Source organism: Grammomys surdaster, unplaced genomic scaffold (genome assembly GCF_004785775.1).
Source record: "Grammomys surdaster isolate TR1022 unplaced genomic scaffold, NIH_TR_1.0 213, whole genome shotgun sequence".
NCBI classification, from domain to species: Eukaryota; Metazoa; Chordata; class Mammalia; order Rodentia; family Muridae; genus Grammomys; species Grammomys surdaster.
The window spans coordinates 10,684,792-10,710,252 of NW_021604658.1; the positions used below are offsets into that span (position 1 = coordinate 10,684,792).

At 45.7% G+C, this 25,461-nt stretch overlaps 2 protein-coding genes across 3 annotated transcripts in view; one reads left to right on the forward strand and one right to left on the reverse strand.

Moving 5' to 3' along the window:
• Positions 1-5,743: 5,743 nt before the first annotated feature.
• On the forward strand, positions 5,744-19,288 carry Ankrd40 (ankyrin repeat domain 40). The gene is made up of 5 exons (XM_028772382.1): positions 5,744-6,123; positions 11,360-11,508; positions 11,846-12,325; positions 15,790-15,971; positions 16,999-19,288. Exons 1-5 carry the CDS (start codon positions 5,990-5,992, stop codon positions 17,143-17,145), a joined length of 1,092 nt encoding a protein of 363 aa, XP_028628215.1. The 5' UTR covers positions 5,744-5,989; the 3' UTR covers positions 17,146-19,288.
• Positions 19,289-20,749: 1,461 nt separating this feature from the next.
• Abcc3 (ATP binding cassette subfamily C member 3) overlaps positions 20,750-25,461 on the reverse strand; it is a 49,270-nt gene continuing 44,558 nt past the window's right edge. For both annotated transcript variants that reach the window (XM_028772281.1, XM_028772280.1), the window contains 2 exons: positions 23,460-23,654; positions 20,750-21,278 (listed from right to left, as the gene is read on the reverse strand). In XM_028772281.1, coding sequence (XP_028628114.1) covers positions 21,170-21,278; positions 23,460-23,654 — 304 coding nt within the window. In that variant the 3' untranslated portion in view covers positions 20,750-21,169. The remainder of the gene's footprint in view (positions 21,279-23,459; positions 23,655-25,461) is intronic.

A 25,461-nucleotide genomic window follows, 5' to 3' on the forward strand; every position in this document is an offset into this window, starting at 1 on the left:
GCGCCCGCGGAGACACGCCTAGGCCCGGGCGGCGATGGCGGCGCGGCTTCGCCGGCGAGGGGGCGGGACCTCCGGCCCAGGCGGGGGCCAGCCAGGGCCAGGCACTGACTCCGCCCCGCCGTGCCTTTTCCCCCCGCGAAGCGTTAAACGCTCTAAGCACCGTGGGTGTCGGCGTTTTTTTTTTTTTTTACTTGGAGAAACAGCAAGCTAGCTCTAGGGCCTTTGACACTGCCCCGAAATGGAGAAAATGTCCGTTTGTCCACGTGGTGCCCAGGGTGCCATCTTCCAGTAAGGGAAACAAGAAGAGCAAGCTGCGTTCGTGCTCAGACTCCATTTTCCTAGTCGCTGTAGTTACTGCCTCCTCTACCTGGCTTTATTTCTGTCTGCACCCTCCACCCCAACCCCCACCCAGTTCGATGCTGGGGATTGAACCGAGGACCTTAACGCTCTACCAGTGAGCTAAATCCTCAACTCTTCTTCCTGGTTTTGTCCGGATTTCCTCGATTTTTAGGAAGGAAAATCAAGAATAGGCTATATGCGGTAGAGGAATTATGTTGTGATACCTCTCGCCCAGGAATTTATCTTCCTTCGTTTTGTGTCAAGTGTGAGTGTTACTGTGTGTTCAGGGAAACAGAGAAGACCAAAGGTCACCCTCTAGAGTCCATTACTCAGGAACTATCCACTTTTGTTTGGTTGTTTTGTTTTTTTTGGGGGGACAGGGTTTCTCTGTAGCCTTAGCTGTCCTAGAACTCACCAGGCTGGCCTCGAACTCACCGAGATTCCCCTGTCTCAGCCTTATGAGCACTGGGATTAAAGGCTAAAGGCGTGCTGCACCACTGCTCCTCAATCTAAAATTTTAAAAAGTTAGGAAAATTTAGCTGGGCTTGGTTTTACAGTATACCTCTTATCTGGGAATGCAGAGTCAGGTGGATTTTGGTGAATTAAAGAGTTCTACCTGCTTCTTTCTGCCTCTTGAGTCCTGGGATTAAAGATTAAAAGTCTCAGCCCTATGTGATGGTGCACCTCTTCATCCCAATACTTGAGAGACAAAGGCAAGTGGATATCTGAGTTTGAGGACAGCCTGGTCTACAAAGCAAGTTTTTGTATAAAGCCATGGCTGTTATACAGAGAAACCCTGTCTCAAAAAGAAAAAAAGAATGTCTCACTGGGACCTGAGCTCTCTGTCAGCCTGAAAGCCCCAAGAATCCTTTTATTTCTGCTTCCCTATTACTGCAATTAAAAACGACTGTTTTACATGTATGTGCTGGGGATTAAACTCTGGTCTTCATGCTGAGTGGTGAACTCTCTGGAATTTCTTTAAAAGTATTAACCCCTAGCTTTTGATCCCTAGCAATCCAGACACAAATTGATCAAGGCTAGCCTGGCTCAAGAATGGAGTTTGAGGCCAGCCAGGGCTACATAGTGAGACATTGTATCTATAACAAAATACATACTCAGATGGGAATAGTGGAACAGGCCTGTAATCCCCTCACTTGGGAGGCTTGGCCAGAAGGATTATTGTTCCAGACTAGCATGGGTTGCCATATGAGTCCCTGTCTAAAACAATTTTTTAAAAATAAAAAACAAAAACCAGGGGCTAGTGAGATGACTGAGAGACATCTGTGGACACGTTTGATGAACCTAACAGCACAGTTTCCATCCCCCAGACTCACAGAGAAAGGAGAGAACCAACTCATGAAACTTGTCCTCTGACCTCCACATGCTAATCCATACACGCTGACACTGGCACATAAAATAGAATATAATAAAAAAAATTAAGGGCTGGAGAGATGCCTTAGCAGTTGTCATTGGCTGCTCTTGCAGAGGACCCAGGTTCAATTCCCAGCAACCACATGGCAACTCCCAACTGCCTAACTCCAGGGTCAGACCCCCTCAGACAGACATTCATGCAGGCAAAATACCAATGCACATAAAATAAATTATATTTTTAAAGTTAAGGTTAAAAATTGGAGCCCTAAAGTTGGTGGCTCACACCTTAAATCCTCAGGAGGCAGAGGCAGGCCAATCTCCAGGACAGCCAGGTTACACAGAGAAACCTCAACAAAACTCTGTTATGTGTCCTCAGTGTTAGTGAGAAGATTAAATGAATTGATTCACTCTGCACATTGATCAAGGAGACCCAACAGGTTCTCAGTTCCTTTATTAGCAAGAGGGAATGAACCTTTTTATTGTCAAAGTGGAGGAGTCAGCTCCCTGTGGAACTAACTGAGTATGACAAAGCTCCAACCAGGCAAGGTGGAAAAAAGAGGCCCCAAGCTCAAAACAAATGATCCTCCTACCCCAGCCTCCCAGTGTCTTAGCATACATTCCCCAAACAGGAATCTGAAGAGCTTCTAGCTAAGAAAAGTAAGAAAGTTTTAAAAACATGAAATAGATAACAACGAAGAAAACTGTTGGTCTGGTAGAAGAGTAACTTAAAAATATTTATTTATTTATTTATTTATTTATTTAACGTATATGAGCACACTGTCCTTGACACACCAGAAGAGGGCATCAGATCTCATTACAGATGGTTCTGAGCCACCATGTAGTTGCTGGGAATTGAACTCAGGACCTTTGGAAGAGCAGCCAGTGCTCTTAGCCATTGAGCTATCTCTCCAGCCTGAAGAGGAACTTTTAAAAGTATTCTTTGAGTCTTATGAATGGAAGCTAAACTAGACTGGGTTGGTTGAAAAATTAGAGGGAAGCAAATCCAAAAGGCTGAAACACAACACTTGGGAAACTGAGGCAGGAGGATCAGAAATTAAAGGTCATCCTTGGCTACACAGTTAAAGGCCAGCCTTGGCAGAATGAGAAAAACCAAGGCCACGTCCCCTACTCCACTGTAACTTTCCAAGGTCACAAAGGATCTTAAGGTTGAACTTAACACCTTTCAGCCCTTATCCATTCTGTGGCTCTTGAGCCTGTGTGTCACTCATCACTAGTCCCGCCCACTCCATTGCTCTTCTCCCACTGATTTCCGTGACTCATCTTCAAGCTCCTTTGAAACTCTACTTTCCCTCATTAGAATTTTGAGAGTTCTTCCGCGTTCTGGTTGTTTTCTCCCGGTACTCACCAACTCCCTTGGGATTATCTCTTCTGTTTGCAAAACCTCAGCTAGCACCTTTTGGTGATGAGTGCCAGATCCCGATCTCCAGCTCAGATCTCCTTTCTGAATTTAGTATTCATGCCTACCCCCTTTATTGGGCCACTCTACTTATATGAAAGTCAAAAGCAAACAGAAACATAGTACAAAGCAAAACAGAAAAACAGCTTCTTGGGCCAGAAGTATAGCTCCAAGCACCCTGGCCTGTGTGAAGTTAGAGGTTGAATCGTCAGAACAGAAAGAGATACATAAAAACAAAACTAAACATAGGTCCACCAACAGTTTCCAGTCAAGAGATTAAAAAGTGAATTCTGGGCTAAGGAGATAGCTCAGTCAGTAAGGTGCTCGCCAAGAATGTTTGAGGATCTAAGTTTAGATCCTGTCTTAGTTCACTCTTTTTTTTTTTTTTTTTTTTTTGAAACAGGATTTCTCTGTGTAGCCTTTGCTGTATACCAGGCTGGCGTTGAACTCCCTGCCTCCCATGTGCCAGAATTAAAGACATGTGCCATCACCGTCCTGCTCTTAGCTGTTTCTTTTTTTTTTTTTCAGCTTATATAGTCTTATCATCAAGGGAAGGCAGGGTAGGAAGTCAAGCAGAACAGGAACCTAGAGGCAGGGCTGATGAGCAAGCCCAGGAGAGCACTGCTTACTGGCTTACACTTCTGGTTCACATTCAGTTGGTTGCCTTTCTTTCCTTTTTAAGCTTTTTTGTTTTCATTTCTTTTTTTTCCCCTTCCCCTCCTCCTGCTCCCCCACCCCCACCCCGCTCGCTCCGGTCCAAAGGTTTTATCTATTTATTTATTATATGTAAGTACACTGTAGCTGTCTTCAGACACCCCATAAGAGAGCATCACATCAGATCTCATTACCGATGGTTCTGAGCCACCTTGTGGTTGCTGGGATTTGAACTCATGACCTCCAGAAGAGCTGAGCCATCTCACCAGCCCCTTGCTTTGTTTCCTTGTGCATGTGTTTTTCCAGCATGTATACATGTCCACATGTACATGCTTAAATCCGAAGAAGTCAAAAGAGGGGATCTGATGCCCTGGAACTGGAGTTACATATGGTTGTGAGCCACCATGTTGGTCCTGAGAATCAAATCCTGGGCCTTTTTACAAGGGCAACAAGTGCTCTTAACTGTTGGCTTATCTCCCTAGCCCTGATATAATTCTTTTAAGGAAAGAAAGTTTAACAAACAAAAAAACATGAATTTTGGAGTGCACCTAATTTATATCATTGCTGCTGTTGTTGACTTTGTTTGTTTTTTACAGTTCTGAAGATGAAACCCGGTGCCTTGTTTGGATAAGTACCTCTGCCATTAAGCTGTATTACCAGCCTGCTACAATCTTTTTAAATTGCCCTTTTTTTAAAAAAAAAAAATACTGCTATTTCTTGTCCCTCAGACTGTGTTAAAAGACCGAGTTTCAGTGCCGTTCTCATCAGCCTCAAACGGAGTACTATGTTGGATCTGAGAATTAAATTTTAAATTGGGGAAACAAATACAAGTATAAGATCAAGCAGCGTTCCAATTTGCCACTGGGGTCAATTTAAGTGTTTAGTCAGTTGATATTCATCACTCCTGGTGTGCAGTGTGTACTGTGTGAATTACTGTATCGTAATAAACAGACATGGCTTTTTCTTAAACAGTAACAAGACAAATGCATGCTGTGTGCCCTTGGCAGCCCCGAAAAATGGAAATAAAGACTCTGTACCTAAATGTAACCCTTCGTGTTTCATCTCCTCTTTGTTCAGGCGCTCCTCTATGCCTCCCCAGGGCGTTTCCCTTAATCTTCTCGCCCCATCTGCAAAGTTCTCACCAGTGCCACATCAGGGATCTCTCCAAGGCACCTGGGTTCAGCAAAACAATATTTCCTGTTTCTCCCATTGGGTAGTAGAACAGTGCTAAACGAGGCTCTGAGCCTCATTAACTAGATTAGGCAGGAGTACTGTACACGGTTGTTTATGACCGCACCATAGCTTTACCCTCAGCGCCTAGGATCAGTATCCGGATGACTAAGCACCCTCCCCCGTCTTTCCTTACATGACTTTCAGAATGATTAATTATAGTTTATGAGCTATAATGAGTTGCATTTTATAAAATAGAATCAATGTTAATTTTTATGAAAGCCAAGTTGGAAGAATTTCTGTCTAAAACCGATAAAGGGTAAAATAAAACAATAACAACTGAAATATGTATTCTAGCTGAATGGTCCCAAGCACTGACAAAAATAAGAAAGAACAGTGTCATCTATCTTTGCAAATAATGGGCATATTATAGTAGGATCGTTTTCAGCCCATTTCCCGTCCTGCTGGGTAAAAATGGGCTCAGATAGAAAAAGAGCTAACCGAACTTGGGGGAGTGGGGGTGGAAACCCACCAATTATTTTTAATGCCTGCTAAACAGCCTGCTCCCGAGGATAAGGCTTTTCTGGCTCTCAAACATGTCGGATCCCTCCGCCTCCCCAACTATTCCTGTGTCTGTCCTCCTCGCTGGAGGCTGCTGGGTGGGAGGTCTAAAAATAGCCAATGAATCACAGCAGATAATCCAGTGCAGTGGTTACATAAACAGCCGGCCGGGGCGGCGGGGCCGCGGGTGGGAACGAAAAGTATCTGGGTCAATGTTGTCACACCGAATAGGGTCCCCCGGAGCCGGCCTTCGGAGGCGCGGCGGGGGAGGAGGCCTGGGCCTGCGGGCCGCGAGCAGCTGGGGATCTGCCGGTGGGCGGGCGGGAGCACAAGGCCCCGGGCCGGGCGCGGGCGGAGGTGCGAGTGGGGCGGGCGAGCCCGGAGCTCCCTCCCCATGGCCGGGAGCGGGCCGCGGAGGCGGCGGCGGCGCTGACAGGCTCAGGGCGGGGCGGCCGGGGGCCCGGGGCCCTGGGGAAGATGAGCGCCCTCCTAGAGCAGAAGGAGCAGCAGGAGAGGCTGCGGGAGGCAGCGGCCTTGGGGGACATTCGGGAGGTGCAGAAACTGGTGGAGAGCGGGGTGGATGTGAACTCCCAAAATGAGGTCAACGGCTGGTAAGTGGCGAGCGGGGGAGGCCTAGGGTTCAGGGCTGTTAGCTCGGGGCGTGGAGCAGTCAGCCGTGACCTAGGACGCAGGCTAAGGTGAAGCCTGGTACCTCAGGCCTCTCAGGTTGTGCCCTTTCGAGTCTAGCCCTGACTCCATTGCCTCGTGCAGTCAGGAGCGCATCCTCCCCAAATCATACCTTCTGTGGTTCACCGCGGCCAGCGCCCTCCGGGACACTGGAGCCCACGCCATCCCCCGCGCCCCCTGGCTAACTTGGCCCAAATGGTGATGCTAGAGGCTTTGATTCTCAGCGACTCTGCTCTGGATTTCATCAAGCTTGAATTATTTTGCCATGGGCGCTTCTGAAGAACACTTCGTGCAGAGATGAAAGCATAAGCAACCGAGCAAATGCCAATCTTAAAACCAGCACGATTTCTTTAGCCAAAACCAGGAGAAAAGAAACAACTTCAAAACCCTCACCACTTGCATAATAATTTTGTCTCTGTTGTTTCAATCCCACAGTGATTGGCTGTTGCCTACAGCTGCCTATTGAGGAGAGACTCATTTGTTTGCCCTGTAGAGTGTTTTGTTTTCTTAGTTCAATTTCCAATAGAGAAATTCACCCAAGGCTTTAGATGTCTGCTTTTAGATTTGCCTCCCTCCCAATACGGAGTCTGTCTCATTTTAGGATGTGAACAAGTCTTTAGTTTCAAGTTACTGAATGTGGTTTTTTTTTTCCGACTTTTTGACATTTTACATTTATTTTTTCCTTTTTTTTTTTTAAATTCAGGTAATGCTTATCTAGCCTCTTTTTGCTAGTTTATAGTTAAAATGAGTTTTAACCACCCACCCCACTCCCTTGTAAATCGACTCATGCAGTTTAGAATGGAAAGGGCTCTGGAGATCATTTGAATCCCGGAGTGTCTTGCCCTGCTTGCACAATTGTCAATATGATAGCAGAGTCAGGAATGAGATTTCCTACCTTCCTAAGAAAGCTACCTGATTCCTTTTCCTAAAGAAACTGGCCCAGATAGCTATCTACAGCCAGAAGACAGTGGACACTGATTTCTAGTCTTTTTTTGAAGCCTTTGCAGTCAAAACACTTGTAGTTGTGTTTGCCTCGCCCTGGCATCCAAAAGTTGCGAGTTACTGTTTTGGCACTGGGAGGCAGTGTTTTACAGAATACTGAGCCTGGGCTTGCTGCAGGTTCTGCCGGCCTAGCTGTGTGGTCTTGCCTGAGTTACTCTGTCTTCCAGTTATTTCAGAAGTGTTGTTAGTATTTACTGAGATGAAGGATAGTAAGTGGCTACCGTGTATCAAACTTGCTCTGTTGCACACTTGCTCTGTTGCACAGACATGATTCTAAACACTTAGCATATCTCAGGATTCTCAGGAGACATTGTTGTTTTTCTCCATCTTAAAGATGATGAAACTGAGACCTCAGGAAAATTAAGTAAACCACTCAATTTTCAGAATGCTCCTATATTACTAAATTTGGGATTTAATAAGTCTACATGACTGTTAACCTTGACAGGACTGTTAGAGCTGACAAAGGAATCCAACATCTGACACCCTCAGCATGATGCCTGCTGTGTGCTAATATACAGTGTATGTCAGGGGAGTTTGAAGTAACATGATGAGGCTTCTTATAGATTTAATTCCAACTCCAGTCAATTCAATCCAAGAGTGAATTCCTAGATTCCCTTTATCCCACCTTATATTCTTGGCCTAATGCTTTCAATTCTTCTCATCCTGCCCTCTTATATGACCAGACCACAAAGCTTGGCACTGTCCCTGGTCCATGTCTTTCCTTCACAAACCACATACCGTCAGCCAGTTCTGCCTCTATGTTCAGATAGGATCTGACTACTTCTCACAAGCTCTACACTGTGATACAAAGCCAGCACCATTTGTGATGCAGGATAGTTCCACAGTCTCCTTACTAGCATCCTTTCTAGTCTACTTGCTTATACTACAGCCGTACCCTGACTTGGAACAGTTGGATCACCTCACTCGAGTCCTCTAGAGGCTCCCCTGTTACTGTGAGAAGAAGCCGTTTGCACTCTTTCCCTGACTTTGGGCCTCATCTCTTGAGACATCCTTGTTCACTTCTTCCCTGGCCTCCTTGCTTTTCCTGGAACAACAGCACATCCCGAATTCTAGACTTTTGCATTTTGCCTTCCCTCTTGTCTAGGAAGCCTTTCTCCTATATACCCCATGGTTTGGGACTCATTTGGATCTTAGCTTAGATATTAGCTTCATGCTAAGGCTTTTCCTTGCCTGACAGTTAAAAATTGTGCAACTTTCCTCCCAACCCTGCCAGTCCCTAATCTCTTACTCTGCTTTGTCGTCACATGACACTTACTATCCACCTAGTACACTATATAATTTGCTTATTTGCTTGCTAATTACCCCAGGTTCATTGACTGTAAAATAAGTGAAGAACGTTCACAGTAGTAGGTTTTTCTTTGCCCCCCCCTCTTTTTTTCTTAGACTTGGCCTTGCTGTGTTGCTAGGTTGGTCTTAACCCTTGTCCTCAAAGTTACCTTCTTACCTTCTTCCTACCCTGGTCTACTGAGAGCTGAGGCTACAGACAAATCCCACTGTACCCAGCTCCTCGGGATATTTTGAAGATTAAACAAACAGAGCTTTTAGAACAGAGTCCAACATGTAAAGTATTATGCTTGTGTTAGCTATTGTTATTTTCTTATTATTAGGCAACATGTTGGAGACATATAAAGTTACCCTGAAAAAGAAAAAGAAAAAACAAAAACAAAAAACCCCAACTCTTTTCAACATTGAAAAGTAGACTGGTGACTGCTTTCAATTCTTGGTTGCTCAGTAACCACAGTTTCAGCAATGATGAATGATACCCAGTTGATGAATGATGCCCAACGCCTCTGGTCTAAAATACTTCCCAGCCCTAATGGGATATGCTGACTACAAATATAAAGTTGAAAGAGTTGAAGTTCAAAAATAGAGTTTCCACATCAATTGTAATCCAAGTGTCATGTGTCCCCTTTGGCTTTAGAAATAAGTATAATGCTTTATGAAGAAGTTGAAGATGCTGCCTGGCTGCAATGGTTCTGAGTTATAGCTGCCTATAGTCACCCGACTCCAGTCTGCAAATGATGGTTGCTGGAGTGGCCAGGACACTGTGTTCACTTAATCCCATTTACATGGTGGGACTCTAAACCAATTGGTTTGTCTCAGAGTCTCACCCACTCACAGTAAATTAACTCTTTCACTCTCTAGTTAGAATTTCTTTCCAAAAGGGAGCGTATTTTTTCCTCAGCCTGATCCATTTATTTTTGAGTGCTCACTTAATGTGATTATTCACTTTTCAAGCCTTTGCCACAGACAGCTCCACACAAACACATTCTGAGCTGCAATTTGCTCAGAATCAAGGAAAATTTGGATCCCCCTATGTTAGTTAAGCAATGCCCATTTTATCCTAGGTTCACTCATTAAATGATAAGAAATAAGCACATGAGTTGAATACATAGCTCAATGGTAGGGTGCTTGCCTAACATATGTTGCCTAACATATCAATCTTTGGTACCACATACATGTATACACACATACATATACACACAGGCATATACACATACATGCATATACACAGGTGCGTGTATATGTCAGGTAGATACTTCCTTCTGTTTATCCTCCACTGGGGATGTAGCTCAGTGATCAAGCACTTGCCTAGCATGTGAGACCCTGGGTTGCAGCATCACAAAATAATTTTAAAAGCCTCTTCTCAGTGTTTCTCACATGGGCAGTCATTTTTTTCGTGTCACAGAGCACACTAAAGGTACCTGGATGGTGAGCGATGGTGTAGACTGTCATTCTGGTAGCTTAGTCACTCAGGCTAGCATTCTCTTAAGTCATTAATGTCAAAGCAAATCACCTTTTCTTTGAAATCAAATAAATGTTACAGATGGTTTCCCAGGTTGGTGGTCTCTCTGTTGAGCCTCTGCTCTGTTCATTATTTTATCTGGGTTTGGCTGTCAGCTCTGGAGATGCTTGTCTTGTTTAAATTAGAGAGTTGGTGAATGAGGACATTCAAAATGGGAAAGGAATGAGGAGTGAATGAGCTATAATGGGAAGAAAGTATTTTCCTTCCATAATACACACTCTGTTTTTCACCTGAAGATGCAATCTGTTGAGATGGCATGTTTTTGAGGGATGGTGATTAAATTTCTATACAGTGTTAAAGGAATAGTCCATTGGACTGTATAGTACAGCACCTCTGTGTACACAATACTAAATAGTTTTGCTTAAGTGAGGCTGTTATGTTAGAAGGGTCTGTTTTTTGAACCACTTGGTTGTTCTTACCTTCTTTTTCAGTGCCTCCGGAGTAAAATGTTGTATGCAGTATTTCATTTGAGCAGATATGGGTATGTGTGTAGCCTTCTGGAGAGATTGAGGACAGCTAGCATTTTGAAAAATGGAGATTTGGGAATAACATATGTGTGTGGATGTCTGGAAAAAGGGAGGAAGCAGCTAAGATTGATGTAATACCCCTGCTGTAGTAATGGCCAACCCGGCCAGAGGGGCTACAGATAGGAGATGGTTATTAGCCTGGCAGTATTTACTCTTTGATTGTCACTTGATGCATATAAGTTTTCATAGTTTCTAAAATAGAAGAAGTAACAGAAATATCTTTTAAAGAGACCAAGATCTAATGAATGTTCCTGATAGAGTAGCATCTGGAAGTGTCATTGCAGTCCACAGCCAGTAGTCTCTGGAACCTTGGAAATTGAAGCTCCTGGGATAAATTGATGTTTCTATGGACTAGAAATGACAACTTTATTTTACAGTGCTAGGATTGAACCCAGGTAGGCTTTGCGCATTCTAGGCAAGCACTCAATTATTGAGTTGACAGCTTCAGACTCAAGAATGAAACTAAACACTAAAAGTTAAGAATATTAAAGTAGTATTACTGATGGGGGTCTTACTATAGAACTCTGTCTGGCCTGGAACTCGCTCTGTAGATCAGGCTGCCCTTAAATTCACAGATTTCCAGCTGCTCTTGCCCCTCCAAGTGCTGGGATTAAAGGTGTACACCACCATGCCTGGCTGTGTTTATGTATTGATTATCTACTCTGAAATGAAAAGTCGAATTGCTGGCTGGCTCCCGCTGAAGTCTAACAAGCTTTTGTGTATGTATTTACTGATGTTTACCATTTGAAATCTTGAACCACGTTTTCTCTTTCTCATTCATTCTCTCTCCTTTCTTTGGGACAGGACCTGTTTGCATTGGGCATGTAAACGCAACCATGGACAGGTGGTGTCCTACCTGCTACAATCAGGAGCCGACAGAGAGATTCTTACAACAAAAGGAGAAATGCCGGTACAATTAACATCCAGGAGAGAAATCAGGAAGATTATGGGAGGTGAGTTCGTTTGGGGAGCCTTTAAGATATGCTATAATTGGCCACATTGATACTGATCAGATAACTGGTCCTAATTTTTTATAAGTTAATTACTATGCCAAGGTTGTGATTGCATTTTTTTCTAGGAGGCCAATATTATATGGTAATTTTTTTTAATTTGTAAAATTGACAATAAAAAAATGGTAGTCATAAGCCTAATGAAATGTTCTTTCTATTCTGACCTGAAGAGTTAGTCAGTCCTGACCAAAGTCTGGGTCACATCTCAGATAACAACACTAGCTTCCACCATGCTCCTTTCTTTAGTAAATGTTATGTTCTGTATTTTTCTGTTTTCAAGTGGAAGAAGCTGATGATGATGACGAGATTCCCCAGCTGAAGAAGGAGTCAGAAATGCCCTTTGTTCCCAATTATCTGGCCAACCCAGCCTTCCCTTTTATCTACACCCCTGCAGCAGAAGATTCCACCCAGTTGCAGAATGGGGGCCCCTCCCCACCTCCAGTGTCACCCCCTGCAGATAGCTCGCCTCCATTGCTTCCCCCCACAGAACCTCCTTTGCTAGGGGCCTTTCCTAGGGACCACACCTCTTTGGCACTGGTCCAGAATGGTGATATTTCTGCCCCCTCTGCCATACTTAGAACACCAGAAAGCACAAAACCTGGTCCTGTCTGTCAGCCACCAGTGAGTCAGAACCGTTCCCTGTTCTCTGTCCCATCCAAGCCACCGGTATCTCTGGAGCCTCAAAATGGGACATATCCAGGACCAGCGCCAGCATTCCAGCCATTTTTCTTCACTGGAGCATTTCCATTTAATATGCAAGGTAACAGCATAGTACAAGGTAACTATAGTACAAGTATTAAATTTAGGAAATGCAATTTTGGTTTAATACTTATCTAAACTGATAGTCATATTTAAATTCCACCAGTTGTCTTAATAATAGATATTGTACTTAGTATTATGCCATTTTATTATTATTATTATTATTATTATTATTATTATTATTATTTTGGTTTTTCGAGACAGGGTTTCTCTGTATAGCCCTGGCTGTCCTGGAACTCACTCTGTAGACCAGGCTGGCCTCGAACTCAGAAATCCACCTGCCTCTGGTTCCCAAGTGCTGGGATTAAAGGCGTGTGCCACCACTGCCCGGCCATTTTATTATTCTTTAATCTGAAACATTCTCCATCCCTTTATACACATATATACACTTTTCTCTCCCTCTCTCCCTCCCTCTTCTCCCCCCCCCCCCCTCTCCCCCCCCCCCTCGGCTTGCCCCCCCCCCCCCCATTTTGTTTTGTTTTGTTGAGACAGAATTTCTCTGTGTAGTCCTGGCTGTCCTGGAACTTACTTTGTTGACCAGGCTGGCCTTGAGCTCAGAGATTTGCCTACCTCTGCCTTAAGTGCTGGGATTAATGGTATGTACCACAACCTTCTCTCTTTTTTAAAAGGAAGATTTATTCAGCCCAGACCTAGTGGCATGGCATATGCCTTTAATCCCAGTATTCGGGAGGCAAAGGCAGGCAGATCTCAGTGAATTTGAGGCCAGCCTGATCTACTGAACCATCAGTAGATCAGTGTCCTAGAAGTGAGTTCTAGGACATCCAGGGCTATTACACAGAGAAACTCTGTCTTGAAAAACAAACAAACAAATAAAACAAGCAAAAAGACAAAACCAGAAGAAATAGAAAGAAAAAAAAAATGTATTATGGGTCCTCGGCAGTTTTAGACTACTGCTGCTTTTGCAAAGGACTCTGGTTCTATTCTCAGTATCCGCACTGTAACTCACAACTGTCTGTACCTTCAGTTCCAAGAGGTCCAGTGCCCTCTTCTGCACTGGATGCACATTATATACACATACACACACACATACACACACACATATGTAGTCATGGCACATATAAAATAATTTTGAAAACAGGATTAATTTAAATTTTTTCTTATATATAGGAATGTTTTGCCTTTGTGTAAGTATGCCATGCATATGCAATCTCAGAGGCCGAAGTGGGTGTCAGATCTCCTGGAACAGGAGGTACAGGCAGTGTGATCCATGGTATGGGTACTGGGAACTAAATTCTGGTCCTCTGGAAAAACAGCAAGTATTCTTTAAAGTTGAGAGCAATCTCTCTAGCCCCATCTTTCCCCCTGTCATTCTTGACCTCTATAATTTTGAGGGTTCAAAGCAGTTACTTGGTGACATATGGCTTACTATCATCCTCTGTTTATTACTTGGTGTTATGCTATAAAAAAGAACTTAGAGGGGCTGGAGGGATGGTTTAGTGGTTAAGAGGACTGGCTGCTCTTCTAGAAGACCTGAGTTCAATTTCCCGCACCCACATGGCAGCTCACAACGTTATGTAATTCCACTCTGGGAGAATAAAATAAAAACAAATGTCAGTAGAGAAGGACTTTTCCTTCTCATTTATAACTGTGTGAACTTACAATCCTTTCTTTTTGGGTTTTTCATTTTTCCTTTTGGGTGTTTTGCCTGCATGTATGGCTGTATGCCATATATATGTCTGGTGTCCTCAGAGGCCAGAAGAGGGCAGTGGATCTCCTGGAATGAATTACAGATAGTTGTGAACCACCCAGTGGATTCTGGGAATTGAACCTAGGTCTCCAGGAAGAGCAGCCAGTGTTCTTAACTGCTGAGCAGTCTCGCCAGCCTGGTCTCCTGATTCATATTACACTCAGTGTGTTGTAATTTGATGCAGTCATCCTTTTGATATTCAGATATTCCTGATTTAGCCTGTGGGAACCCCTTTCAGCTAGTTCTGTCCTGTGGGCACATCCCCCTTATTCTAGTGCAACAAGATGGTCTTCATTTATAGTGTCATTTCCCCAGGCCAGCACTGCAATCACCATTTCTCCTGGGAGTTGTGGGGGTTTTGTTGGGGGGAGGGTAGAGAATTGGATTTAGCAGCTAGGATGTGGGCTCAAAGTGTCCTCATTGTTATAGGTGTAACAGTTCTAGGCTTAAGTAGAGACTAAGAGAAGGGAAAAGGAGGGTCGTGGAGAGGGAACAGGACAGGAGAAGAGGCAAGTATTTATATACATATGTCTGTATGTATATAAATACATCCATTATTCATATATATTCATATGTATATTTCTCTTTGTGTGTATGTTTGTTTTGGGGCAGAATCTCATTATGTAGTCCTGCCTGGTCAAAGGCTCACTATGTAGAATAAACTAGTATTGAATTCATAGAGATCTGCCTGCTTCTACCTCCCAAATGCTAGGATTAAAGGAGTACACCACCATGCCTGGCTGTCGGTATCATTTTGACAACATTAGAAACCAGATGATCAAACAGACAGTTCTAATTCCAGTAAAATCCATAGAATCTAGTGTACACTTATTTTTAATTTTTATTTATGATTAACTTACTTCCTAGTTTTGAAAACCTAGTACTCTACCTGGTAGTATCAGTGACCCACGATACTGTGAGGAATCCATACTTTAAGAGCAAGACAGAACTACCAAATATATGTAAACAGTTGGCTTGAATCATCTTGACACCTGAGTGTGGAATATGAGGGCAGATCACTTTTAACTCTTATTTATGAATAGTAAGTGGCGTTATCTGCTCTCAAGCAAGAACTACTCCCTTATTAAGGTGCAGTATTTCAAGTCAGGCTTAGATGCAACTATTTGTTGTTGTTGTTGTTCCTTTGCTCTTTTGTTTTGATTTGGTGGTTTGTTTTGTTTTTGTTGATTTGAATATGTATCCTAATCTGGCCTAGAATTCACTATGTAGACCAAGTTGGCCTGGACATCTGGTTGTTTGTACCTCCTGACTTACAAAGATGAATTGGTTTAGTGTTTTGAAACAGTGTCTCACTATGTAGTCCAGAATACCCTAAAACCTCTGGTCCTTCTCTCCACCTCCTGTTGCTGGGATTGTAAATGTGAGCTGCAGTCCATGCCTGCCTTCTTTACTCTCTGTATTTCAAGGAGTGTTATATATGTCCTATAACTTTAGATACATAATTGTTGGATCCTGTCAGAGTTCTTCATGTAGCATATCTTGCCCTTGCCATCTTTTTGCCTCTTCTCTTTCCTACTCATGTGTGATTGGTACTAAGGGATGAGCGGCACTGGATAGCAGCTGCACCTTTTTGCTTGGGGACCATAGCAGAGAAGACGGTGCAGGCAACTGCCCCGGCAGAGCCACGGAAGGCTGTAAACAAACCCTCCTGACTGGACTAGGATTTCTAGTGAGTGCTGCAGACCTTAAATCACATGCTCTATGCTACAGTACCATTTCTCTCTCACTTTTTCTAGAGCTGGTACTCAAGGTGAGGATTCAGAACCCATCTCTTCGTGACAATGATTTCATTGAAATTGAACTGGATCGACAGGAACTCACCTACCAAGAACTGCTCAGAGTGAGTTGCTGTGAGCTGGGTGTTAATCCAGACCAAGTGGAAAAGATAAGAAAGTTACCCAACACACTGTTAAGAAAGGTAAGGAAAGTCTTTTCAGTATGAGTGGTTGCTGTTTACATTTCAAACACACCTAACTTCTTCCTTGGTTACTGAGTCACAGCTTAAGGGGAAGCCAGTAAGAAGGAGTAAGGAGAGCCGAGGCCATGGCTCAGGTCACGGCCTGTGCTTGTTATGTGCAAGGCTCTCAGCTCCAGCTCCGACCTGACAATCCATAAGCTTTCTCTCCCTTCATCAGAGTCCTCAGAGAAGCCCCCAGTGTACTCATTGATTTATTTTGAGACAGAGTCTTGATATGTAGCCCTAAATTGATTGGTTGTATGTCCCAGGCCAGCCTTGGGTTTATGGCAGTCCTCCTGCCTCTGCTTCTTGCCTGCTGAGATTAAAGGTGTGAACTATCATACTCCAGTACACTAGCACTTTTGAAGGTTGGAAGATAGCAGGATGTTGCATGGGCCTGTTTTAGTTGTTTCCATAGTGACCTGTGGGGCTTGCCTTATGCCATATGATGATGTGTGGTCCACCTGGCATCTTTGTAATGCTCCAACCAGCTATGGGCTCTCCAGCATCAAGCTTCTGGCTTCTCTAAGTTCCTGAGGAAACTTGACACTCACCTTCCTGTCCCTTTAGGGCATTTTCATCCTGCAGCAGAGACTGTTAGAACTTTCTCCATCTTGTCCAGGTTAGATGTGGGGCTAATCACTACTTAGCTATTTCAGGGATTTGATTTTTCTTCTAGATTAAAGATGAACCAAGACCCTGGAATTGATACAACCAACTAAGTAAGCATAGACACAAGCTGCTGCTATTACTTTGTTATCTTGGGCTAGCAAGATGGCTCAGTGGGTAAAGGCACCTACTGCCAAGTCTGAGGACCTGAGTTCTGTCCCAGGGCCCCACATGGTGGAAGGAGAGAACCAATTCCCACAGGTTGCCCTCTGATCTCCACATGTGCATTATGACACAAATGTGTACACGCAAAATAAACAAATGTAATAAAAGAGTTAACTAAATGAAAGTTTTAATCCATTGCCCCGCTTTGTTTTAGGACAAAGATGTTGCTCGACTCCAGGACTTCCAGGAGCTGGAACTGGTTCTGATGATAAGTGAGAATAATTTTCTGTTTAGAAATGCTGCATCCTCACTGACTGAGAGGCCTTGCTACAACCGGAGAGCTTCAAAACTGACATACTAATGCAGCAGGGACTTTATCACTGAGTATTGTGACAGTATGTGTCACCTCTGGGCCAAAGGACAAGCCATTGATCCCAAAGCCTCGGATGCCCACCAGGGCCCCTGGTGCCACTGCATAGTGTTCACTAACATCCTGCCTCAGCAGGCGGGAACCCCGACCCCCAGCAGCGGTGCCACTCTTCCAAGCCTCTTGGTGCACAATAAACCTATTGCTGAATCTCTGAACAGCTGGAAAGTAGTCTTGAGAGGCAGAAGCTGAAGGTACAAGAGCCAGTGTTTAATGTGTAGAATCTAGAGAGTTGTTGACGCAGAAGCTCAGAGCGCAGACCTATTTCTAGCCACTCCTGTTGACAGTGCGCCTGAAGGGTCGGGCGTACTTCTCTCTTGGTATTGCATGCTCATGACACTCATGAAATTTTGAACTGATTAGGGAGGAAGACTGGGGAAAGAAAGCAAGCACAGGTACAGGACAAAGGGATTCCAGTGTGACCTGTGGCTGTGAGGTCTCATATAGCATATTTATAAATGTTACTCAGGTTTAAAGTATTTAAAAATATAGTTACCTAATTGTAAATAGGCTGTTTACCAAAAGAGCTTCCCCTCCCCTAGTTTTCTTTCATGACCACGACCACTCATGACTGTGGCTATGTCTACAGTCATCTTCGCATCTCCTCCCCTCCACAGTCACTAGAGGGCTCTCTAATGCTTTCTAAGGGAGCCACCACCCTGCTCCGAGGCGGCTCCTGTCACCCTGTTTAATTGCGCCATTCAAGAAGAGCACAAGCGCTGCTGGACCGACCAGGTGTCCACCACTCTCACTCCCACCAGGACAGGACAAGAGCAGCTCTGGAGCCTGGATTTGTTGCTGTTTTAAAGGTTATTGTGGGAAACTGAACTAAAGGAGTTAGCATCTTTATTTTTGTATCAAAGATAAAGGTTATTTTGGAAATTATTAGGGTTTTTACATAACTGAGATCTGTTGCTTTTGTAAACAAATTGTTCAATCTTAGGAATTCCCCGTTACCTCCACAGTCAGTTGTGAGGGCCTGATTAGACTCTGGAGCGTGGTGTATGAATCTTCTCCAAGAGTTCATTCTAGAGTCTTCCCCTCCTCAGCATCATTAAAGATGAAAAGCCTCCATTTGCTTAACTTTAGATTGGACCTGGCCCACTCAGAGGAGCAGGAGAGCAGGGCAGGAGCAGCGCTGGCGAGGATCCCGCTGTCTTAAGCTTTCTCCCCATAGTGCCTATAGTTTCCGAAGAAACTTAACTTCCTGGGTATTAATTTTATTAGAACACTGCAGTTGACTGAAAACATGCAGATGTACTGGAAGAGAACCTTGTGCTGAAGTAATGGCCTCCCACTGCCGCCGAGTGCTGAACTGAGCTTGATGTGTTCCTCAAAGCCAGTGTCATGGGGTCACTGTGGGGTGACTGCATGGTACCCACCCCTGGTACAGCTGGTGACTTCCCTTGTAGAGTGTTTCCATAGCAGAGTGGCGGTTGCTCATCACCCCTTTCCCAAGTGCTTTAATGAAGAAACCTCCCTTGTGTTTCAACCAATCAGAAACTACTTTATCTAAATGTACTAACCTTTTTTTTTCCTGATTTGCTTTGAAAAAGTTTAGTAATTCAATTAAGTGTGACTCCATCTTAGAAGAAATAAACTCAGTATTAATTCATGTCTAAATTACTGGGGTTCAGACTCCTTCAGCCATCCTAGTTAACTAGAGATTCTGAGAAGCAGAAGGATCTGGCTGGGAGGTGGGCTACAGAGGAGCAAGCGAGCGCTTCAGAGTGACCAAAGGTCATGGTGTCCCACACGGCTCTGCCCAGTGTCCTGGCCTTTGCTACAGTCCTCTGGGGCCAGTGTCTCAGGCAGTGGGATGAAACTGCATGGTTGCTCTGAGGTGAGTTCCGAGTCTTAATCTATGCATTCAGAGAAATATTTTTATATGTGTTGTGTAATTTATAACAAGGGATTTTCTTTTAAGCTTTGTTAACTGAATGCACCTCTCCTCCTCCACTGCATATTTTAAAGCATGTGTTCACATTGTGTAAACATTCACAGAAGACTTTTCCTCGTGTGTTGTTGACTCTTTAAATATAATAGGTATTATTAAAATTAAATGTTAACTGACCAAGCCCATTTTCTCTCATGTTGCCCTCGTACACAGCACTGTCTTCTAATCATAGAGGGTCCAGATTGCTGTGACCTCCCATGGGGCTGGTGCTGTGGGGAAAAAAGAGGACCAGCTCCCCAGCTGAGTGTCTGCCACCCCACTGTTGCCTCTGTTCTGGCAGCACTCATGCCCTGTCGTGAGTGTCACTGTCTCACCCTGTGGGTAGCATCTGGAGATGGATTCTGTGTGACGTCTTCCCTCCCAGTTCACAGCAGTCACTTGGTTTCCCCGGAGTCGCTGAGCCAGCTAGCTAGAGGTCATCCCCTATTAACTGCAGTCTTTGATTATCCTATTTACTTGACACAACCGAGCCTCCCCTTAGGGCTGTCAGCACCTGTCATGGCTTCAATGAGTTCAGAAGCGAACTCCCAAGACAGGAGAGGAAGCACAGCCTCACACCTTCAGGTCTTTAGCTGGGAAGGATGCTGAATGAATCTCCTGTTTGGTTTAGGCCTCCTAGCACCTCACAAAGCAGACGTCATGCCAAATTGGCCTAATAAATCAGAGAGCACAGCAGAGACCTTTTCTTAGCACCGAGGAGAAGCAGAATAATTTGGGCATTTGTGCTCTCATACTTGTTCTATCAGAAGGATGGAAGTCGCCTTCCATACACGCATAAACATCCTGGGCAGAAATAGCCTGCCAAAAAAAAAGAAGAAGAAGAAGTGATTAACCTTTAACAAATGGTCCTGCAGCATAGGCCAACCCAGGGCATATAGAAAAAGCAGATCAAAGGCGCCATCTCCTTGGTGACTGCCAAGCACTTAGGGTGGGGAAAGAAAAACAGCCACTACCCGCATGCAGTCACTTCTCACCAACAGTAAGGGTACAGATGAGGGTGAGCTCGAAGACAGAGAGGTTCTTTTCAAATGCAGTCCTGGGACCAGATGGACTGTGCGGGGGGGGGGGGGGGGGGGGAAGTCTTTCGTTGGCTTGTTCAGAATGGCTCCAGGGCCTGGGCAGGCAGGGACCTAGGATACTTTTGGCCTTCCTGTTCACCAGCTTGACTGGAGGAGAAGGAAAGAGCAATGGCCTCCCTAGTGAACAGGCATCTAGAGGAGCCAGGAGGGGAGAGCTCACATTCATTTTAGCCCCTGGTGGGTGGCTTGGAAGACTGAGGAATGATGTGGACCCAAAGTGTGCTCAGCAGCTCTTCCAGGAAGCCCAGGTCTCACTCAGGTCAAGTTCCAGGGCCTTCATTTTCCTACCTTCTCACAGCATCTGCCCTGCAGAGTGGGAAGCACTGTAATTTTGCTGTGAATTTTTGGCTATGAAGATGGTATTTACAGCCAAAGGCTTTGGGTCTGAAGGTTTCAGATAACTGCAGCCACACAGAAGTGTAGGAGGGGCTCGGCATTCCCTGGTTCTTCAAGAAGGTTCTAACCACCAGACTTTGCAAACAGGCAGAAGAAGGTAACGTGGTCCAAATGCTGTTGACTACAGCTTTATTTCATCAGTGGATTCAGACAGCACCAGTACAGGGACTCTGTTCCCAGGACAGACTGACCTAGCAGTCCCTGGTCCAGGAGGAGAAAGGTTCATTTAAAAAAAAATGGAAAATATGAATATGTAGAGGCTGGAACAAGGTTTCTTAAAAACTGCAGTACGGGAATAATGGTAGATTAGGACCAGGAGACCCAGGCACGGGGCAGGGGTAGGAACTTGGCTTTGAACCTCAAACTCACTTCCTCATTCCACTGTTAAGTGTGGCTAGTCTGTGAGGCAATTTGGAGAATTAAAAAAAAAAAAACACTCAAAATGTCCCCACTTGTTGCCATTAAGTCCACTCTGCAGATACTTGCTGTCAGTTCAGACTAGGAAGAAACCCTTGGAATGCATATTCTAGGCGAGTCCTGCATCCTTGGCCATCCCATAGAAGATGCCTCCAGCTGCAATGAGGTTGACTGGAGAATCAAATTCAGCTACTACTCCTTTGTCCAAGACCAGGACCCTAGCCAAAAAAAAAGAAAAAAGAAAAAGTAGTCAAGTCTCCTAGCCCTGGAGGCCTGCCCTGCCCCTTTGGGTACTGCTCAGGCTCTGCAGTGACATGGCAGCCTACCCACTTCAGTCACCCTACTCAGCCCAACTGATAGGCCACGTATGCACACTTGCAAGGCTGGTTATTTTCGCTATTTTGTTAGCTCAGTGCGCGAAGCAGTTTCTGGGATCAAACATGAAGCCCTATTCATCTCTGCCAGTCTGAGCTTGGAAAGCCTTCCCTAATGAGCCTCTCCTCTTGCTGGGGTCACAGGGCTTCAGGAGGCTGTGTGCAGGGAGCCACAGACCTGCACGCTGGGTCCTGTGTACATCCATCTTGCTTTGTGCCAGCTCACAAAGGCACACGGCAGGAAACAAGGCTGCAGAGAGGCCAACACTGCAATCCCAGGACTTGGGCTGCTGCTGCTGCTGCCTCCGATGCTGCATGGATCAACTGTCCCCACCCCAGGCAAGCCTGAGCCTGGAGTTAGAGTCTCCTAGCAACCACACACAGGATGCACCTGGCATAAGACCCATAGGCAGCTGCACTAGGGTAAGGTGGGAGGGGTGGGGCTGTCCCTCCCAAGCCTGGAGAGAGACCCTCCTTTTGTGAGACAAGCAGGTTGCTTTCTGAACCCCACCTGCTGGCCTCCTAGATCTTTGTGCTGAGAAGGAGTGACCATTACTTCCTGACCACTGTTTAAACTTGCCCAAGAGGCTATGTCATCCAAACTCAGTCTCTAGTGGCTCCTCCTGGCCCTTAACATGAAAACTAACTGAATCTGCATGGTCAGCTTTTGGGGGCTGTTCCTCTCTCTGACTCTGCCCTCCAGCCTCAGTGCTCCCTGCCTTGGGGCTGTGCTGCCTCTAGTTCTGAGGTATACAGCCTCCTCCCTTCCTCATTCCCCTCTCCTCTCTTATCCTTTGTGTCTAGCTGACACTTTCTTAGCAGAGAGGGTCCTGCTACCTTGTGTAGACTGACTCTTCTGCCTGCACACAGGGACCCCTGCTTCCTTCCCATGGACTCTAATTGCAGGCTCTGTAACCCGACTCATAATTTCAGCCTGCTCTTTTAGAAGGTGTGACCTCCCAACCCCCATGACGGGGGCCCAAGCCTCCCACCCTAGGGCTGCTGGGGAATGAGTCTGTCTGGCCTCCAGATGCAGAGCCCAGCGCTTCCAGCTACTGGCACTCTGCTCCCAGTGGGGTTCTGAGTGGGAGTGGAAGATAGACATGGAGGGATGGGTCAGACACAGGGAAGCATCAGGCATACACACACACACACACCCCGGAAGATTCTGCTGGCTGCATGGGGACACTTCCAAGAGAAAGCATGCGAACTCTGGTTGATCCACTACCCTGCCTGAGGAAGCCAAGAGATTCTGAGGGCAATCCTTGGAGGAACGAGTGCTAGGAGAATCACAGTAACGGGCTTTAAGGGGGCTAGGGAGAAAACTGGCGTTTCTCAGCGTTACCCTCATTATTAAACAGTACTTCATTGACTCCTTAATAGCAGTTCTGAGAGATCTGGAGCAGGCCCAGAAAAGCTTTGCAAGTTGCCCATAGTCACACAGCAATCAGGGGCTCAGTGCTCTGGCTCAGACACAAAGCCTTCCCCATAAGCATCAGCTCTTTCCAGCACTGTTAGGGTCTAGTCACTAGGGATGGGACTCAGGAATCTGTCATGCACCTCCCAAGCAGCTTAACATACCCTCTGCGACCTGTTGTACTTCCCTGTCCCAGGCGGGAGTCGTGAGGTACTCAGGGCAGACGAGGTGATGGACAAACAAACACTCTCTCAACAAGCGTGGAAGTGACATGAGGGGCCATCCTCATCTCCTTACCCATCAACAGTAAGGAGCGCTGGCTCCTCTGTGGTGGTCTGTGCGGTTTCCAATGTCTACGGAGCCTGGTACACTGTTCCTCACATGTTAGTCATTTGGAAAGGACCCTGTGTCTTTCTTTGCATGTGTTGTTGTACCCAGTTATCGTTGCTCTATTCTACTTTGTATTCGAAGCTCGGGAATCCCGCTCTGTGGCCCCATACCATAGCCAATTCCAAGAGTCTCACACCCAGATACTTTCATTGGCTCCGCCTCTTCCTGACTCCCAGGTGACAGCTGTAGATCCCCCTCTCTTGGCTTCCGGGGCTCACCTGTTGTAGTCCATGATTGTGTTGAGCCGGTGGGCAATGGTCAGTACAGTGCAGTCTTCAAACTGGGTACGGATGGTGCCCTGGATGAGGTCATCAGTCTCCAGGTCAATGGCAGCAGTGGCCTCGTCTAAAACCAGGACTCGGCTCTTTCGGAGCAGGGCTCGGGCTAGGCACACGAGCTGTCTCTGGCCAACACTGAGAAAGAAGGCAGGTGTTTCCAGCTAGGTGCCCAGGCTACCTTCCAGGCAACCCTCCTCTCCAAAATGTTTGTCTCCACTCCTTCTCAACAGCCCGGGACTGGTTGTCTACTTTTCCTGGTTCTGCCACAGATCTCCAGGAGCAGGGACAAGGGCTTGTACCATAATGAGGCACCTGGAGGGCTAGAGCCAGAGCCAAACACCACTGGGACGGCTCTGTTGTAAATATTCTTAGGTCTGTTCTCCTGTGCTTCCTTCCCGACCACTTTACAACTAGTGCCACTGTGTGCTTTCAGTGCATGCTATCAGCCAATCACACTTTAGTAAGAACATATTGGTATCACTCTTCCTGGATATTTACATACAAGCCACTCGACGCCATCTTCCTAAAACTATGATTATACCATTCTGACAGTCATCTCCTACCCACACGGGGAATAGAGACCATGGCTCTATCTGGGAGACATGTAAGGGAAGAACCTGGGGACTCCCCGATGGAGAACCAGGACAGCTGATCCTTATCTTCTACCTCTGGCCTTGAAAGTCAGAACCAGTAAACAAAGGGAGGCTGTGTTCCCAACCACAGAGGCCACAACAACGCAGCCCCTGCGCCCCCAACCCCCCCATACATACACACACCCAAGGACAAATACCTCAACCCTTCCCAGAGGGGTGAGTCACAGCCAGAGTAAAGACCGGCCTCCCTCCCTGGCCTCTTCCCGCAACTAATGAAGGTTTTGGCAGCAGCATGAGCTGCCAGATAGAACTCAGGGCTGATTAATGGTGGGCCTGGCACAGGATGCAGGTTATACTTAAAGTGACCACAATCTCACTGAGGGAGAAGGAGGGACCATTTCTGTCTCTGATCCTGGTGTAAAGGGCTACAGACATCTGGGGGAAGTGCTGGGGACCAGCAGACAGCCAAGAGCTCTGGAGGCAGAGATTGGAGAGCCCCTACTGCCACCAGCCACCCTCTCCCCCATGTGCTTATGTAAGTAAAAGCCAATTAAAGGTACACATTTACCCTTACGGACTTTTTGGAGGGGGAGAGAAGGCGCTGTACTGGGAATTGAACCCAGACCTCACATTCACTAAGCAAGAGCTCTATCTCCAGCCAAGGCTGGCCTTGAACTTTGAATTCTTTTGGAGCAACTAGTTGGGATTGCAGGCGTGTGTCATCAGACCCACACCACACATTTTCAATTGGAAAGAGCCTTGTGATGAAGCAAGGACAGTAATGGGGACAAGTCTCACACTTCCCTGAGTCCCTTGCCCTGTGTCTGGCTGCTCGTGCAATTTTGGGCAAGTAATTCCATTTCTATTTCCGGTCCATGGGACAACAGTAAAGATTAAATGAGACAGTGGAGGCCAAAGTACTTTGAATACTGCAAAACATTAAGCACTGGTCAGATGTGACCTTCTGTTTGTTTGTTTCAGGTTTTGAAACATGAGTATGTGCTGAATATAAAGATGGGGGAAGGGTTAGGAATGTAGGTCACGGGAGAGTGCTTCTGAGCATGTGCGAGGTCTTGGGTTCCACCCCAGCACCAAAAGGAAAGAGTTAGAAAAGAAGAGAGGGCAGAAAGGGGAGAGAACTTGTTGACACTTCACAGGAGTACATGTAGGCTAAGTGCTTCTCAGCAGAAAAGACCCAAGACTGCTTCCTTCAAAGTGTAGCCACTGACTGGCTGCATCTGACTCTCTCAGACTTGAATTTTAGCTACTCTGGACAGAGCTGTACTGAAAGTGGAAAATACAACCAGGTGTGGTATCTCATCTTAGAAGGCAGAGGCAGGGAGAGAGGG